Consider the following 15,460-nt stretch of genomic DNA (forward strand, 5'->3'; position numbering starts at 1 on the left):
CTTTGCAGCTGAAGATGATGGTTCGGTAAAACCATCGAAACTAGTCCTATGAAAATTTTGTAAATTAACGCTGATTTTTGTTGTTTGACTTCTGAATTAGTATTTATTCAGCGTGTTATTGTGTCTTAATTATATGTAATATATTTGGCTCCATGAATTATGTCACTCAGGGTCTCACCTGAAATAGTTAGTAGTCTCTAAATAAGTGAATCCTTCCATGAGAAAAAGAAGTAAGAAAAAGCCCAAATGAAGTGCCAGATATGTTTTATACATAAATCACAGAACTTTGAGCATAGCATCTAGAAATTTTTGTTCTGCAAGAACTGCAACACATTACATGATTACAACTAAAGCCCAAATTTAGAGAATACATGTAAAAGAGTCAACAGCAGCAATTAGTTGCTAAGCGACATCTGATTACTGCAGATCAGCTGATAACCAATAAGAACTGCCCTTAGCAACTAGTTATCAAAATTTACATCACATGAGGTAACACTTGAATTGAAAAAACTCAAACCAGTTTTGTTTTGACACTTACTTATTATTAATGGAAAAAAGAAATAACTAAAAATATAATATTTAAAATATAAGTTTGGCAGTCGTGAAAGAAAATTGCAATATATATATATATATATATATATATATATACACACTCTGTCACAAAAATATATATGCATTCAGAAGGGAATGAACTACTATCACAAAACTTAACATGCATGTAGTGCATGAGGAGATAAACTAGTGATTACAAATTCAGAACGAAAGATCTTTATTAAGAAGTTACGGCATGAAAAAGGTTACAAATTAGTAAGTAGTACAGCCACCACTGGCCAAAACATGCCGTGGAATCGAATCAAATAAGTCACCTATAACACCCTGCAGGAAATCATGCAATAATCTTTGCAACTGTGCAGTTAATTCACCAAGAGTCGTGCACATTGTCCTGCTGACAAATGGCACATGAGCGACTTGATAGCATAGGCAGTACCACCAGCATTAAAATGTCATCCATGTAACTGCAAGATGTCATAGTGCCTTGAAAGACAACTAGAGGTGATAGTGGGGCCCAACAAATCACTTCTCATGCTGTCTCACCTTATCTAATCAGCAGATGCTACTCGATAACACACGCCAGATCAGTCCCGCTGGCCTGGCCACCTCCACATGCATGCACATTGGTCATCACCACCGAGACTGAATCAGGATTCATCGGTGAAGATCATACGCCTCCAGTTAGTCACACTCCAGCTTGCCTGAGTTCAGCAAAAATCTGGTTGACACTGCCAATGATGCGGGGTCAATAGTAGGCATTTTAATGAACATCGGCAGCATATACCAGTGTCGGCCAGTTGTCTCCAAATAGTTTCTCTTTATACTGTTGACTTGATGTTCTGTTGTTTTTCTCATACAAATTAGTTCAGAGGTCAATTGTGATAAACTAACGTGGTTGCCGCTGATTGGTCTATGATGTAGTACCAGTGGGTTGTCCGATGTTATGTATATATACATGGAGATCGTGAATGCGAGTGAGTTCTCTGTTTTTTTTTTTTTTTTTTTTTTTCCTCTTCTGTTGTTTTTAATGTAAAGGCTATTGTTAAAGCCTAATTTATTTTATTTAAGGTTATGAAATAAAGATTATTTTTTATTTTAGATTAGTCCTAGTCTTTACTTAAGCAAAGCAAAGTATGCTTTTGCTAAAATACCAACAGGTTATGGCCTCAGTTCAACTTAGCATTGAAGGAATGTAAGAAAAGAAGTATTTAGACGTTGGTTGAAGCGCTTACACGTAACTAAAAGGTCTCATTACTACAGAAGGGGTTGAATTATTTAACTATGACAAGTGGGGCTGATAGTAAGTCGACATAGAGATGCTGCTGCTAGAAGGAAATTGTTGGAGCTTCATAGATAGTAAAATAAATGTGCAACAAGGCATGACAAGCAGGATTTCACTTTGAGAGAAAATAGAGTCTTCACTTTGTTATATTATGGAATTAAAACTGAGTTCAGGCCATTGATACAAGAATGTTAAAGTGGTAAAGAAATATGAGAGCTTCTACAGAAACAGTCTGAACCAAAAACAACAGCCAGGATAATCCAGTTTCTAGATGAATTTTTCAACATTAGATACGCACCTGATGAAGAAATTGGACTATTCATTGCGAGGATAAAAATGACTGCAAAGAAGCTGGCCAATGCTGGACACAAATTTGTAGATCTTTTTAAAGGATTTCATGCAATTCGAAGGTTACTCCAGAAATACTCTGGGTTTGTGTAATTGATTTATAGGTGGAAGGATGAGTATTTTATGTTGGTAAAAACTGCAGAAGAACTGGTAAGGGAAAAAAGTCGACTTCGCCAGGTACAGGCATATTTAGAACTCAGCAAGGTAAGCGTATTTAATACTATTAGCACAAATGCCGAGGAAAATAGTCAAGTTGAAAGTAAAACTAAATGTAAGAAAAAAGTGGGGAATTCAAAGAGAGAACCTTGTTATAGATGTCATAAAAGTGGACACTTAATTGCTCAGTGGAGAAGTTTACAGTGGACAATAAAAATAGGCAGTTTAAAGATAAAAAGTTAGTCAACTACAGATAAAGGAGGTAAAGCAGATAAATTTAATTGGGCCTTAGATACTGTAGCTATAACTCATTTCTGTAATAACAAAAATTTAATGATAAACTTTGAGAAATAGATGATATATGTATGTCTCTAGCTGTAGGAAATTGTGAAAGTAAAGTAATAGGAGAGAGTACCATCAAATTTGCAGTAAAAGTAGGCAACCGAATAAATTGGATTTCAGATAGGAAATGTGTTGTATAATCGAAATCTAAGAAGAAATTTTCTAACAGGAGCAAGGTTAGAAAAAGCAGGTGCCTATCTTATATGTTCACATGGAAAGATATAGATATATTTTAATAATTGGGATGGATTATGTTACACGAAACGATATAACGGACTCTATCATGTAAAACCCCTTAAGTATGCAACAGGTCATACAGTATAGAAATTGGAAAGTTAAATAAAGTAGAAGCTATGGCATTGAAGATCTTGCTATGTAAATTTTGATTACACATAGAATACTAGTAAAAACCAAAGCATGAAAGGTTTGCCAGAAATTGAAAAACCAATGGAGAAGTGTGAACCTTGTATTAACGCTAAATCTAGTAGAAAAACTTATAAAACTGCTCCTAAGAGATCCAAAAAACCATTGCAATTGGTTTATTTAGACGTTTGTGTCCCCCTTCCAGCTCCATCTAAAGGTGGAAATAAATATTTCCTTGCAATCATAGATGTCAATAGCAGATTAGTAACAAAAATTAAAATGAATCGTTCATTAATTTATCATAGGCAAATGGAAAAATTGACAAATGGAAAATGAATTAGTATACATACTGATGACAGTGGTGAATTCTGTAACAGGCAATTCAAAAGATACTTACCCGAAAATGGAATTAGTGTTAAATGTACAAACGTGTAGATGCCAAAAGAGAACACTGCACGTGAACGATTTAACCGAATGGCATTAGACCCAGTTAAAGCTATTCATAATAACAGTAAAATGGGGAAAGGATGGTGGGCGGAAGCTTTTGAATGTTTCGTACATACGTGGAACAGAGTGTGTCATAACAGTAATCGAACCCTTTATAAAATGTTCCTCAATAGAAAACCCAGTGTTGTTTATTTTAAAGTATTTGGTTATAAAGCCTATGTTGGCAAACCAAAACAAAATAAAGATAAATTACAAAAGAGATGCAAAGAAGGAATCATGGTGGGATATGCTAAGGAGACTAGGGGTTATAGAATATGGTTATCAGAAGAACAGAGATTAATAGAAACCTGTAATGTGAAATTCAATGAAAAAGTGAACGCAGAAGATAGCATCCTGAACCACAAATCAAAAACTAAAAAAAAATTTTTTTTAAAGTTTAAAAAACTAGAAGAATCGGAGGGGCTAATGAGGAAATTTCTACAGAACGAATTAAGTTATTAGAACATTAATCTACTTCGAAAGAGGTTTCAGACGACTTAAACTGGCAAAGAAAAGTGGTTAAGAGGCCAGATGAAACACGTATAAAATATATTACTGTGAAGAAGGAACAGACACTGGTTTTAGGTCTCATAACGGCACTGAAAAATACTGTGAGGCTAGAAATATCGAATTTGAAAGAGATGTGTTTGACTTCAGTGGCAAAAATGAATACTCCGGAGAAATTAATTTTTAAGAACAGGAGAATAGATTCATATCTGAAGAAACAAATTCTGTAAAAATTATTATTCCACAAAATTTCAAAGAAGCACAGAAATCTGCAGTTGCAAAGAATGGGATAAAGCAATGAAAGAAGAAATCGACATGTTGAAGAAAAAGGAAGGTCTGCGAATTAGTTGAAAAGCCAGAAAAGAAAATTATGCTGGAAAACAAATTCGTCTATACACTAAAAAGAAATGAAAGAATGAAGTAGTTAGATATAAAGCGTGTCTACTCACACACAGATTCAGAGAGAAGAGAGGTGAAGATTTTGATGACGTTTACAGTCCTGTAGTAAATTTTTCAATCATAAAAATATTTTTCACAATACTAGTATGTTTATATGGATGGTCTAGTTGTCAGTTAGATGTGAAAATTTTTTATTTATATGCAAAGCTCAATGAGAAAATATGTATGACCCAGCCAGAGGGATTTATTGAAGATAAAAATAAAGTGTGTTTATTACACAGGGCAATTTACGGTCTGCATCAAAGCAGCCACAAATGGGTTTGTGAATTTGAAAATACTTTAGAAAAATCTAGATTTTAAGAAGCTCTTATAGTGTAATTATGTTTATAAAAGCTCTAATGTAATCATCTTATTATATGTAGATAATATTTTAATTTTTAGTAAAGATCAGCAATGTATAGATAAAGTAATCTCACAGTTGAGAAAGTTTTTTTTATCTTAAAGTATTAGGCAGAACTAAAGTTACCTGGAATTGAATTTTTAGAAAACAACAAGGGAGCTTGAATACATTAGCAAAAATATACTGAAGAAATTTTTGCAAAATTTAAACATTTTCAAACACCAATAACTCTAAAAGCACTATTCTTACAAAATTAGATCGTCTGTCTACAAGTGCAGAAATTGCTGAAATGCAAAAATTAACCTTTAGAAATCTATTGGGATGTTTAGTTTTGTAACTAATAGGACAAGGCCTGATATCGCCTACGCAGAAATATCTTATCACAATTTCAAGAGAATCCTGGAATTAGAGATTGTGAAGCATTGTTAAAACTGCTTGGTTATCTTAATAGCATTAAATAAGTTAAACTTATCGAGGATTAAACATCTAAATGTATATTGTTATTCAGGTGCTGATTATGCAAGTAACAGAGATGACCGTGTGTCCATGGATGGACTCATATTGTATTTGAATGAAGCATAGGTAATTTGGAAAACATTTAAACAAAAATGTGTAAGTTATTCCTCCATGGAGGCAGAGTACGCTGCTTAATCGGAAGCAGCAAAGGAACTGATGGGGACAAAAAATATCTTACAAGATGAAGTTTTGAAGTTCATTTGTAAAAATGTAAGCTATTTTGCGATAACAAATCTGCAACGAATTTTTCTAGATCACCAATAGAAAACTGTCAGACTAAGCACACTCACATATGATATCACTTATTAGAATACTGGTGAATGATAGGGTGTGTGACCTCAAATTCATCTCTACCAAAGTAAATAATGTGAACTTATTTACAAAAGCTGTAACTGCTATGGACTTGAAAAAGTTTTGTTTAACTGTTTATAGTAATTAAGAACATTAAGTATTGCGTCTATAATATAGAATCAAATTAAGAATTTTATTAATTCTTTGTTTTTTTTTTTTTTTTTTTTTTTTTTTTCACAAGGAAAAGAGGGCTGCTGTTGTTTTCCTTAGGCAAGTTCAGAGGTCAATCGGCGATAAACTAACATGGTTGCCGTTGACATAGTACTGGTGGATTGGCCAATGTTGTGTATATATATGTTGAGATTGTGAACCTGATTGAGTTTGCAGGTTTCCTTTTGGCTTTTGTTGTTTTTAATGTAAAGGCTACTTTTACAGCCGCCTAGTTTATTTTATTTAAAGTTATAAAATAAAGATTAGTTTTATTTGTATATTAGTTCCGGCATTTATTTAAGCAAGGCAAAGTATGTTTTTGTGACTGCTCCAGTGCCAACAGATACAAATGGATGCCTGGAAGGTGGTAGGCATCGAATTGATGCTAGTGACGTTGCTAGTGTGAAGTGGCCACTATTATGACTACGTGACCTTCACGCTCATTTCTATTCCTAGGATGACTTGCCCCTCAGCGATGGTAGAATATCTCTTCCATGATCCACTGTCGTCAACACCAAGCAACTACAATATTGAGGTGCCAACCAATATGCCTGTTCGACCAACCTGCTTCTCTGAGGCCTACTATATGGCACTTCTGAAAGTCCGACAACTGTTTATACTGACGCTGGTTACATCTCAGTGGCATCTCTAGTCACAGTATCGTCCATCCAAATTGACAGATTCATTTGAATAGCCCTATGGCATGAGCAATCACGCTCTTAAACTCTCCCAGCTGCGCATATCATATGCACATATCGTGCTCACCCTTGTCTTACTAGCGCCGAAATTTAAATCATTTGCATATTTTTTACCAGACTAGATTCTTGCCGAGTTTCATGACTGTGGTTTAATATTTTCTGGGTGCATATATTTTTTTTAATGGCAAAGTGTGTTAAATTATTTATGAATACAAATGTACAAAAAGTGTAATTCCTAAACTAAATAACAAAGAGATTTTTCAAGGAATTATTACAAAACATCTTCAACATTCTTTAGCCCCTTAAGAGACAAATTGCACAATTTAGGCTTTTCAAATTTAAAAGAATAAAATATGTGTCATAAATTTGCTAACATTTTTTGTTATTGAAATTTTTTTACCATATTCTTTAATACATCATTCTAAAATGTAAGTAAATTCTTCGTTATATCAAATACATGACTAATTGTTTCTCTCTAAAAATGTGGGTACTAAATTAATTAAGATATAATTTAGAGCACTTAAAGAACCAGCTATTTATCTCTGGCTCATCGTCCACAGTATAAGTGTGCAATGTTATCTTGTCAAAGTCTCATATAAAATTGCCTCAATCAATTGAAAAATTCTGCTTACAGCACACATGCATTTTTTTAAATTCACAGTTTGGAAAGTTTATGCATTATCTTGTGTAACATCACTAAGAGATTACCTTACACAAAGTCAGAAAATTGCATGCATATGTATCTATAAAGTAGAAATAGTATAAAAAATATAAATTTATTTAGTTCCAAAAACAAGATATTTTTTTCTACAGAAGTGAAAACTTGCACAGTACATTTGACCTTTTCTATCAAAATCTAATGCTATCATTTTTAATGAAAACATTTTCCCAATTAAGATCTTTAAAGGATAGTGCACTAAGCATGCACCTTACATAAGATAGAAATGAAGAAAAATCCAATTAAAATTGTAGTTATGATGTAAAATATGAAAATTAGATGTTCTACCTGATTATAAAAAACTAATCATAAGATCCTGTCTGAATTCTCATGATTTTTATATTTGTTATATTTTGAAGCAGAAATAAACATGACTACAACATACCAAAAAGTTTAAACTTCCACACATGCATTAAAAAATGTTTTGCTAAAAAAATGTTTACAAACCAAGCTAAATCTAATAAAACTGTAATAATTGTATCGATTATTGATATTAATTACCGCATTAACACGTCAACTGTGAAATTCTTGTCAAACATTATGATTTAGTGCCAGTTATATATAAGCATGACATAACAATGGATTTGTAACACCAGTGCTTTCATCTGCCCACAGATTCTTAATAAGCAGCATTTTGTTTTTACATACAAGGATATAAATTAATTGTTATTGTATTTTTTTGCATTTAAAAAAAAAAATAAATAAATAAAACCTGAAACCTGTCTTTAACAAAACAGCAAGCAGTAGATTATTTTCAAAGTTATGGGATCCTAACATCAATGAAAGTGTCTATGACCATTAAAAGAGTAACACATAAGAACAATCACCTGCATGAAGTTTGTACTCATTATTTGTATAATTAAGTAAAGACTTCAGAATAAAAAAAAGGTGAGTAGAATACTGATTGCTTATTATATGAAGAGGCATGAGTTCTTTCAGAATTCAGAAGGAACAATTGCCCAACTTTGGCAGGACCTCTGGCAATTTTCAGAATTTGATGGTAGCCAACTTTCACAGTAAACAGGATAATATGCAAATACCATTATTTTATATTTATTTAAACATAATGACTGTAAAATGACTTTATTAATCCTTTTACAATGATTCAAAATAACAGATCTGAAATATTATATATAACAACACTATCACGCATAAAGAACGTTCTCTACAAACTTCCGTCTGCCCAAGATATGCATAATCAAACTTTTGTGGCAGAATGAAATATTTTTACCTGATTATAAAATCAGAACTACTTTTATCTATTATTTAGTTTTTGAAATTAAATAATAGATAAAAGGTGTTTTAATTTTAAATATGCAGTTAAACGTGTTAAACTAAACACACGCACATAGATGGTTTGGTCCCCGGATAGCACTTTCATTGGGCCTTATTATACATTTGGCCTCTCTGTCACAAATGCCAAAATGCGTGACAGGTGCATAACAGAAAAGTATCAATTTTAGTATCTAAGATCTTGCTAAGACTGACTTCCTGCAAATCTTTTTTAGTGTCAGTTTCTCATTAATAGCTTTAAACTCAACTTCAAATCAAAGATATTTATTATTAAGATAAAACTTTCCGTATCTCATTAAAAAAATTGCTGCTAGTTTCATAGTTTTTACAAACATAATTTTGAACCTCCAACTTGGGCCTTCAATTCTTTGTTTGCATACTCCACTTACAAGGTAAGAATAACGATAAACTAAAATATTGCAACTGAATGCTACTGCCATGCAAATACTAATGGTGTGTATGGCGCATTGCGAATACAGCAAAGCACACTAGGGCTATCTGTGTAAGGGAAGGGATGCCTTCGTGGAGGACTTTCTAAGGGAACTGGCTCGTATACATGTTACACATGGGGAAAACCACGAAAACACCTACGCAGCCAGACTGTTCACGGGATTCGAACCTCGGACCGAACTACCAGTGTTCAGCAATTTTGCATATACTAATGAAATTTAAAAAAAATAACAATAATGAAGCATTAGTTGCTGATAAACTTACCCTATTGCTACCGACAGTAGCAAAAATATTTTGTCCATCCTTTAAATAAGGATTGAATTGAACACCAAACAGTGGTTGACCATGGTCTTCCTGCAGATATTTAAGTATGTATATTAGTTATAACTCTACAATTAAATTTATGAAAAAAAAGCATATTTTTAACGAAAATATATATACGTAATTACAATAGGCAGAAATTAACTTTTTCAAAAGCATACATTTTTGCTCAATTACACAGTTTTGCAAATAAAAAGAACTCTAAATATACCATAAACATTTAATTTTTCAACCAATCACTGATTCCAAAATTTTTACAGTTTTTCTAATGGCCTTCGTATTTATGAACTTTCAATTTTCTATATTTTGGGAATTTTTAAAACTGAGATTGAAATCAAAAACAAATTTACTCACAGAGGATACATTATTGGTCCATAACACTAAAAATAGCGACAAAAAAAAAAAAAAAAAGTTTTAATTGTAAAATAATACCAGGAATAAAGCATACAAATAAAAAGACTTCCCTTAATGACCAGATATTTGTTCAAAGATGTTGACAGTATGGCCAAACACATCACCATTCAGCAATCTCATCACCAAGAACAGTGTCCAAGGTGCACCACAATGGAATATATGTAATGTACAAATAATTTTGAACTTAGGGTACATAAACCACACTTACAATGCAAAAACAGTTTTATAAGACCATGGAGATATGGATGAAAACGGTCCTTATGGGCTTTGGTGAGATTTGGCAACTTCTTGCAACTTAGTAACTTCCTGGAAGATTGGGGAAAATGGATTTTTGAAGCTCTAAAAGTGACTTTTTTTCCTGGAGTTTTCAGAAGTCTATGCGATGTCATATAAATATCCAGCCAAAAACCATGATGACTCAGTTCTCTGAGTCTTTGCTCTTCAAAGACAGTTTGACGAATTGCGTTTTAGAGTTTAACCTGGGAGAGATTTTGGGAATTTACAATACTTCTCATGCACTAAAGAGTAATTGCTTAATATGTGCATTCTTTTTGTGTCATTTATGAGACTTTCTTTTGCCATGTGACATTTACTGTTTAAAATAAATATTCAACTTTTGCCTGCTCACCCAGAGTGATTAATTAAAGAGGCATCCACAAACCTTCAGCTAGCAAACACATATATTGATAAACAAAAGTTAATGCAATATAACAGAATAATAAATTTGGTGACTCCATCACAGCAAAAAAAAAAAAAAAAAAAAGAAAAAGAGAGAGAGATCAGAAATATCAAACTGTGCAGATAAATGATAAACAGAAAATACAAAAAGACAAAAATTTAAAGGAAAACTGAAATAAGTAAAGTATTATTATTATTACTGATGTTCCCTTTGTAATTTAAGCTTCACAGTAAAATAAAGTAATATTTAATTACTACATGACCATACTACTGCTGAGTGTGGAAGCCAAAATGTACAAGATTAAAAAATAAAATGAAGCAATGATAATAAATCATGTATAAATTATTATTCTTTACTTCTATTTAATTCCTATACTTTATAAGCATTTTATTTGAATTAACCTAGCTTTCACATACGTGTAAGAGTAAACCAGATTGCAGAATTTTGTGTGAGTAAATTAAAAAGGCTTTCCTAGGTTTGAGAGTATCTTGTTATAAAGTTAATTCTAAAGATCCACATTACAATGTAAGTAATAATATATAAGTATAGTATATTATTACAATAATATATAAGTAATAATATATAATATATAAGTTACAATAGAATTGAGTTCTGGGTTTGTTGCGTGACATACAAGATGAAATCTGAGGCATATATTACGAAATTCTTTCAGTTTCTGCATTTAAAAAATGAGGTTCTCTGCATTTACACTTGCGATGTTCGATTTTCAGACGCTTTTAAGTTTAGGAAATCCAGATTTATTCTCAACATGCAGATAAGCAAAAATGTTATGTAATTGTAATTCTGTCTAATTTGTACATATAACTATAAATAGAATTGTATTAAATATTCAAAAATCCAGAGTTATATTTTAATTTGTCATAATAGATTACGCATTCTAAGATGGAGTCTATTGCTATTACATGAGTAAAGAAATAATATCTAGCGATATAAACATTTTGAGAGTTTTACTCACAGCAACAATTGTCTTATCATTTTGCCTGATTTTTCATTTCTACCTTTCCCAATGCTTAGCAAAATGTAAATTAATGAAACTATAAATAAGCACAGTGTTCTTAAATTTAGAGAGGCAGAACTTCTGACAGCATTTCCTGACTATCATTGGGCTGTTTCCCTGCTGCTTGAATTGAATTTATTGGTTTATATCTTCAGCAAGCTGATTTTGCTTCACAAATAACTCAGCCTGAGTCAAGGTATCGTATTTCATATTTCACTAAAATACAGTCAAATACTGAAAATCTGCGTTGCCTCTCAGAATATAAACATTCAGATTATAGGTTCTGGAAACCGCAGCATCGAGTACGAAATATCGAAGAAAAAAATACTTACCGAAAGTGACGTCATAATTACCGAATAATAATGAGTCAAAACGGAAATACCAAATTATTGACATAAAAAAGTTTTAAAAAATAAGATAAGTTTTCCCCCCTCTAATCTGCATCGAGTTAAAAAAGCAGACTCACTCTTTTTCAAGTTCACGAAATAAACAAACACGCCTGTGTTCCTTTAACTTAAAGAACTGTGATTCCCAGTTGGTTTACACCAATAAATCTATCAAAACCAGAAGCACAGAATAGAAACTGATGCTCATATACATAAAGGTCAAAAGCCACATAACTTAACCAATGTGCAAACCGCTACCCTTTAGCACCATCTAGTAGCACTTAAAAATTCAAAAACATCGTTCCATTTTCAAATTACGTACATGCGATGCTGGGCTGAAGCATTTGATCAGAGCTCTTTGAGTATACACGACGCTGGGTTGGAAGAGTGGAATCTTTGCGCCGCACATACGCAACACTGGTCTTAAAGGGTTAACTGTTTAGAGTATTCAAGAACAATAAGTATTGTATCCATATTATAGAACCAAAGTATGAATTTTTTTTAATCTATGTAATTTTTTTTTTTTTTTTTCATGAGGAAAACAGGGATGCTGTTGTTTTAATGTTCTGTTCTTGGTTGTTTTCCTCATGCTAATTAAATCAGAGATCAATTGGTGAAAAACCAGCGTGGTTGCTTCTCATTGGCCAACGACGTAGTATCAGTAGATTGGCTAATGTTGTGTGATATATGCCGAAATGGTGAATGTGAGGTGATTCACTAGTTTTCTCTGTGATTTTTAATGTAAAGGCTACTGTTGTAGCCTAGCTTATTTAAGTTATGAAATAAATACTAGTTTTACTTTAGATTAATCTTGGTCTTTATTTCAGCAAGTCAAAGCATGCTTTTGCTCCATTGCCAACAGTATGCATATTCACATTATGATTTGTGAGTGCAAAAAGGAATGAGGAATATTTTTACTTTAAAATTTTTGAATTAACTACTAAATTTACGCTGAAAAATTCAGATGGAAACTTAAGCACTTAAAATCTGGAAACGAATAAAAAATTAATCCTACTTATAGAAGTTAACATAATTCTATATTATAATAATTAATTAAACAATTTTAATAGAGGTAAACACGTGCAGTTACTTGTATCCTCTTTCCTGATCTTTTTTAGACTATGTTTTTCATGAAATATTATCAATAAAATGTTATAAAAAAAAAGACTGCTATACCTAGACTTGGTTTCTACTCAATTTCAGTCTATGAATGCTTAAATTTCCTTCTTATTTTTTCAGGAAAAAAAATTTATAATTCAAAAATATAAAAACCATCCTCATTCTTTCTTATGCTCACAAATCATCATGTGAATTTTTAAAGCTTGAAAATTTTCGATGACAATGTTTTTAAACTGCAAAGTTGTTTAATCATTTTATTTTTTATGATGCTCTTTTGTACTACTATGTTTTAGAAATATGATGTTTTCTCCTATTTTTTTCTTCCACGATGTTTTATACAACAACGTTTTCACCTTACGTTGTTACTTACATTTTCTCCGAAACATTTTTGTCTGCTATATATTTCCTGTGATGTTTTCAGTGGACACCCTGTGGTGTGGGGAAGCTTAAAATATGGGCAAGCCAAAAGTCTTCTCAAGCAGTTTAATAGTAGGGAAAGAGGGGTGAGAGACCATCGGACCATCCCATGGAGTGTTCTTCACCAAAACTAGGAAGCAGCTGCAAAATTAGTGCAATGGTGAAATTTCAGTGTCCTGCCAGCTTCTACTTATACCTGTATTTATAAATTACACTTAAAACTAGATCCATAGTATTTCTTGGATGTAAAAATGAAAGCAATAAAAATAAGTGATTAGTTCCAATATGACTCGGAGCAAACTTCCCTCCTTCAAAGCAAATTTGAGATGATTTATAAAATCTGACTATGAAGAGGGAAAAAAGCTCTACTTCACATAATTAAAAATACAAATTCAAGTTGCCTTTCACCAAAATTAAATATTGCAGTTTATTTTCTATTGAGGTTTAATAAAAGTGCCAAGTAAACATCTGGAATTACTTATTAACAATGTTCTGTTTTTCAGAATAAGTCCTGATATATACTGTAAAGGCCCTTATTTTCGCAAAGCTTTAATTTTCGCAAGCCCCTCGTAGTCCCAAAAATTTAAGCCTTGCAAAATACTTTTTTTTTTTCGACTTTCTCAACTTTACTTAGGTACTTTTGAAATTTTTAAACTTTTGGTTCTGTTCATATAAAATTCTCGAAATTTTCAGCTTGCAAAATCACCGATATATTCATTTTCGTGAAATTTACGGCCCGCTAAAATAAGGGCCTTTACAGTATTCATTCATTAAAATATCGATGTGACATAATTTTATAATTTCTTTATAGTACACAATATAAAAAAAATGGAGTATTCTCTCTTTGATGAATGTATCAAATGATAAATTACTTTTATAAATGTTGTGCACTTGTATGCCAATTTGCAGTTTTTAAATTTCCACCTTCCTTTTCCTCTACGGCGTCCTCTGTTGGTTGGAGTGTCACTACGTGAAGTATTATCAAAAGTGGAAGCACTGCCAATACTTGATGTTTCATCCTATGACAGAATATATTACAACAATAAATAAAAACTGAATCATAATGAATTTTGTAAATTTAATAAGCACTTTCTTATATGATGGCAGAATTTCAAAAAAAAAAAAAATTCGCAAAATACAAAAAGTATTACAGTCAAAAGTCGTTAATCCGGACTCGTCGGGACTTCGACGATTCCGGATTATCGATTTTTCCGGATTATAGATCATCAGTTTAAATCTGGTAAGATGGCATGCAGAAATTATAAAATTAAAAATATTAAACCGTAATTTATGAAATAAAGAACAATTATGATCTAAAGGGTATCAAAATTTACAAAAAAAAAAGCTTCATATTTATTTGTTTACTTTATTAAATATTTCTTTAAATGTAAGTTGTTTAAGTTGCTTCGTTTTATGTGATGATACTTTCTCTTTACTTTATCGGAAGCGAATTATAATGACGAGGAATTTGATTTAAATCATATCAAAGACGGAGTACATCGAGATGAAATACTACATTTAGTAAGGAATTACAAGCCAAATAAAATAAAAACATCTGCCCTGAAGATAAGGATAGTGCTGACAGATTACCTTTCAATTCATTGCGCGCCGCGGCGTCCCCCCCCCCTCCCGGGCCGCAGAGCAGCGTGAAATTGATAAACAGATTTCGGAATGGTTTGAGAAACGAAGGATATTCCTTTATCCATTTTTTGCAGCAATTCCACTTTTATTTAATGGACTTCTAAACATACTTTCGCTTTGTAGATCCTTTACATATTCGGAAATTCTATTTGACATAATCGAAAGTTCAAGCTTACTTTTACAAAATTGCTCTAACAGTCTGCAAAAAATAATAAGCCGGATCCAATTCAAAGATTAAGGAACAATGCAATCTGCAACATTAACTGAATTAGATAATTTTAGCTTAGCTTATACCGTCCATTATACATTAAACGCACAAGCGTAAACATATTACACGCATACGCACACGCAAATTCGCAGCCGTAAAAGTCTTACGCGCAGAAAGTTTGTAGCTTTGAGGTCCGGATTATGGGTGTCCGAATTAACGACTTTTGACTGTATAAAAGTCAAAATC

General features: G+C 32.1%; 1 protein-coding gene across 4 annotated transcripts in view; it reads right to left on the reverse strand.

Annotated features, from left to right (window-relative positions):
• LOC118179362 (polycomb protein eed-B-like) overlaps positions 1–15,460 on the reverse strand; it is a 96,911-nt gene that overhangs the window by 71,393 nt on the left and 10,058 nt on the right. For all 4 annotated transcript variants that reach the window (XM_085818607.1, XM_085818604.1, XM_085818603.1 and 1 more), the window contains exons 2-3: positions 14,238–14,384; positions 9,276–9,365 (exon numbers count right to left, since the gene is read on the reverse strand). In XM_085818607.1, coding sequence (XP_085674733.1) covers positions 9,276–9,365; positions 14,238–14,384 — 237 coding nt within the window. The remainder of the gene's footprint in view (positions 1–9,275; positions 9,366–14,237; positions 14,385–15,460) is intronic.

This window comes from Stegodyphus dumicola, chromosome 6, assembly GCF_044657685.1.
Source record: "Stegodyphus dumicola isolate Sdum_Otavi_A_Nest chromosome 6, ASM4465768v1".
Classification (NCBI taxonomy): Eukaryota; Metazoa; Arthropoda; class Arachnida; order Araneae; family Eresidae; genus Stegodyphus; species Stegodyphus dumicola.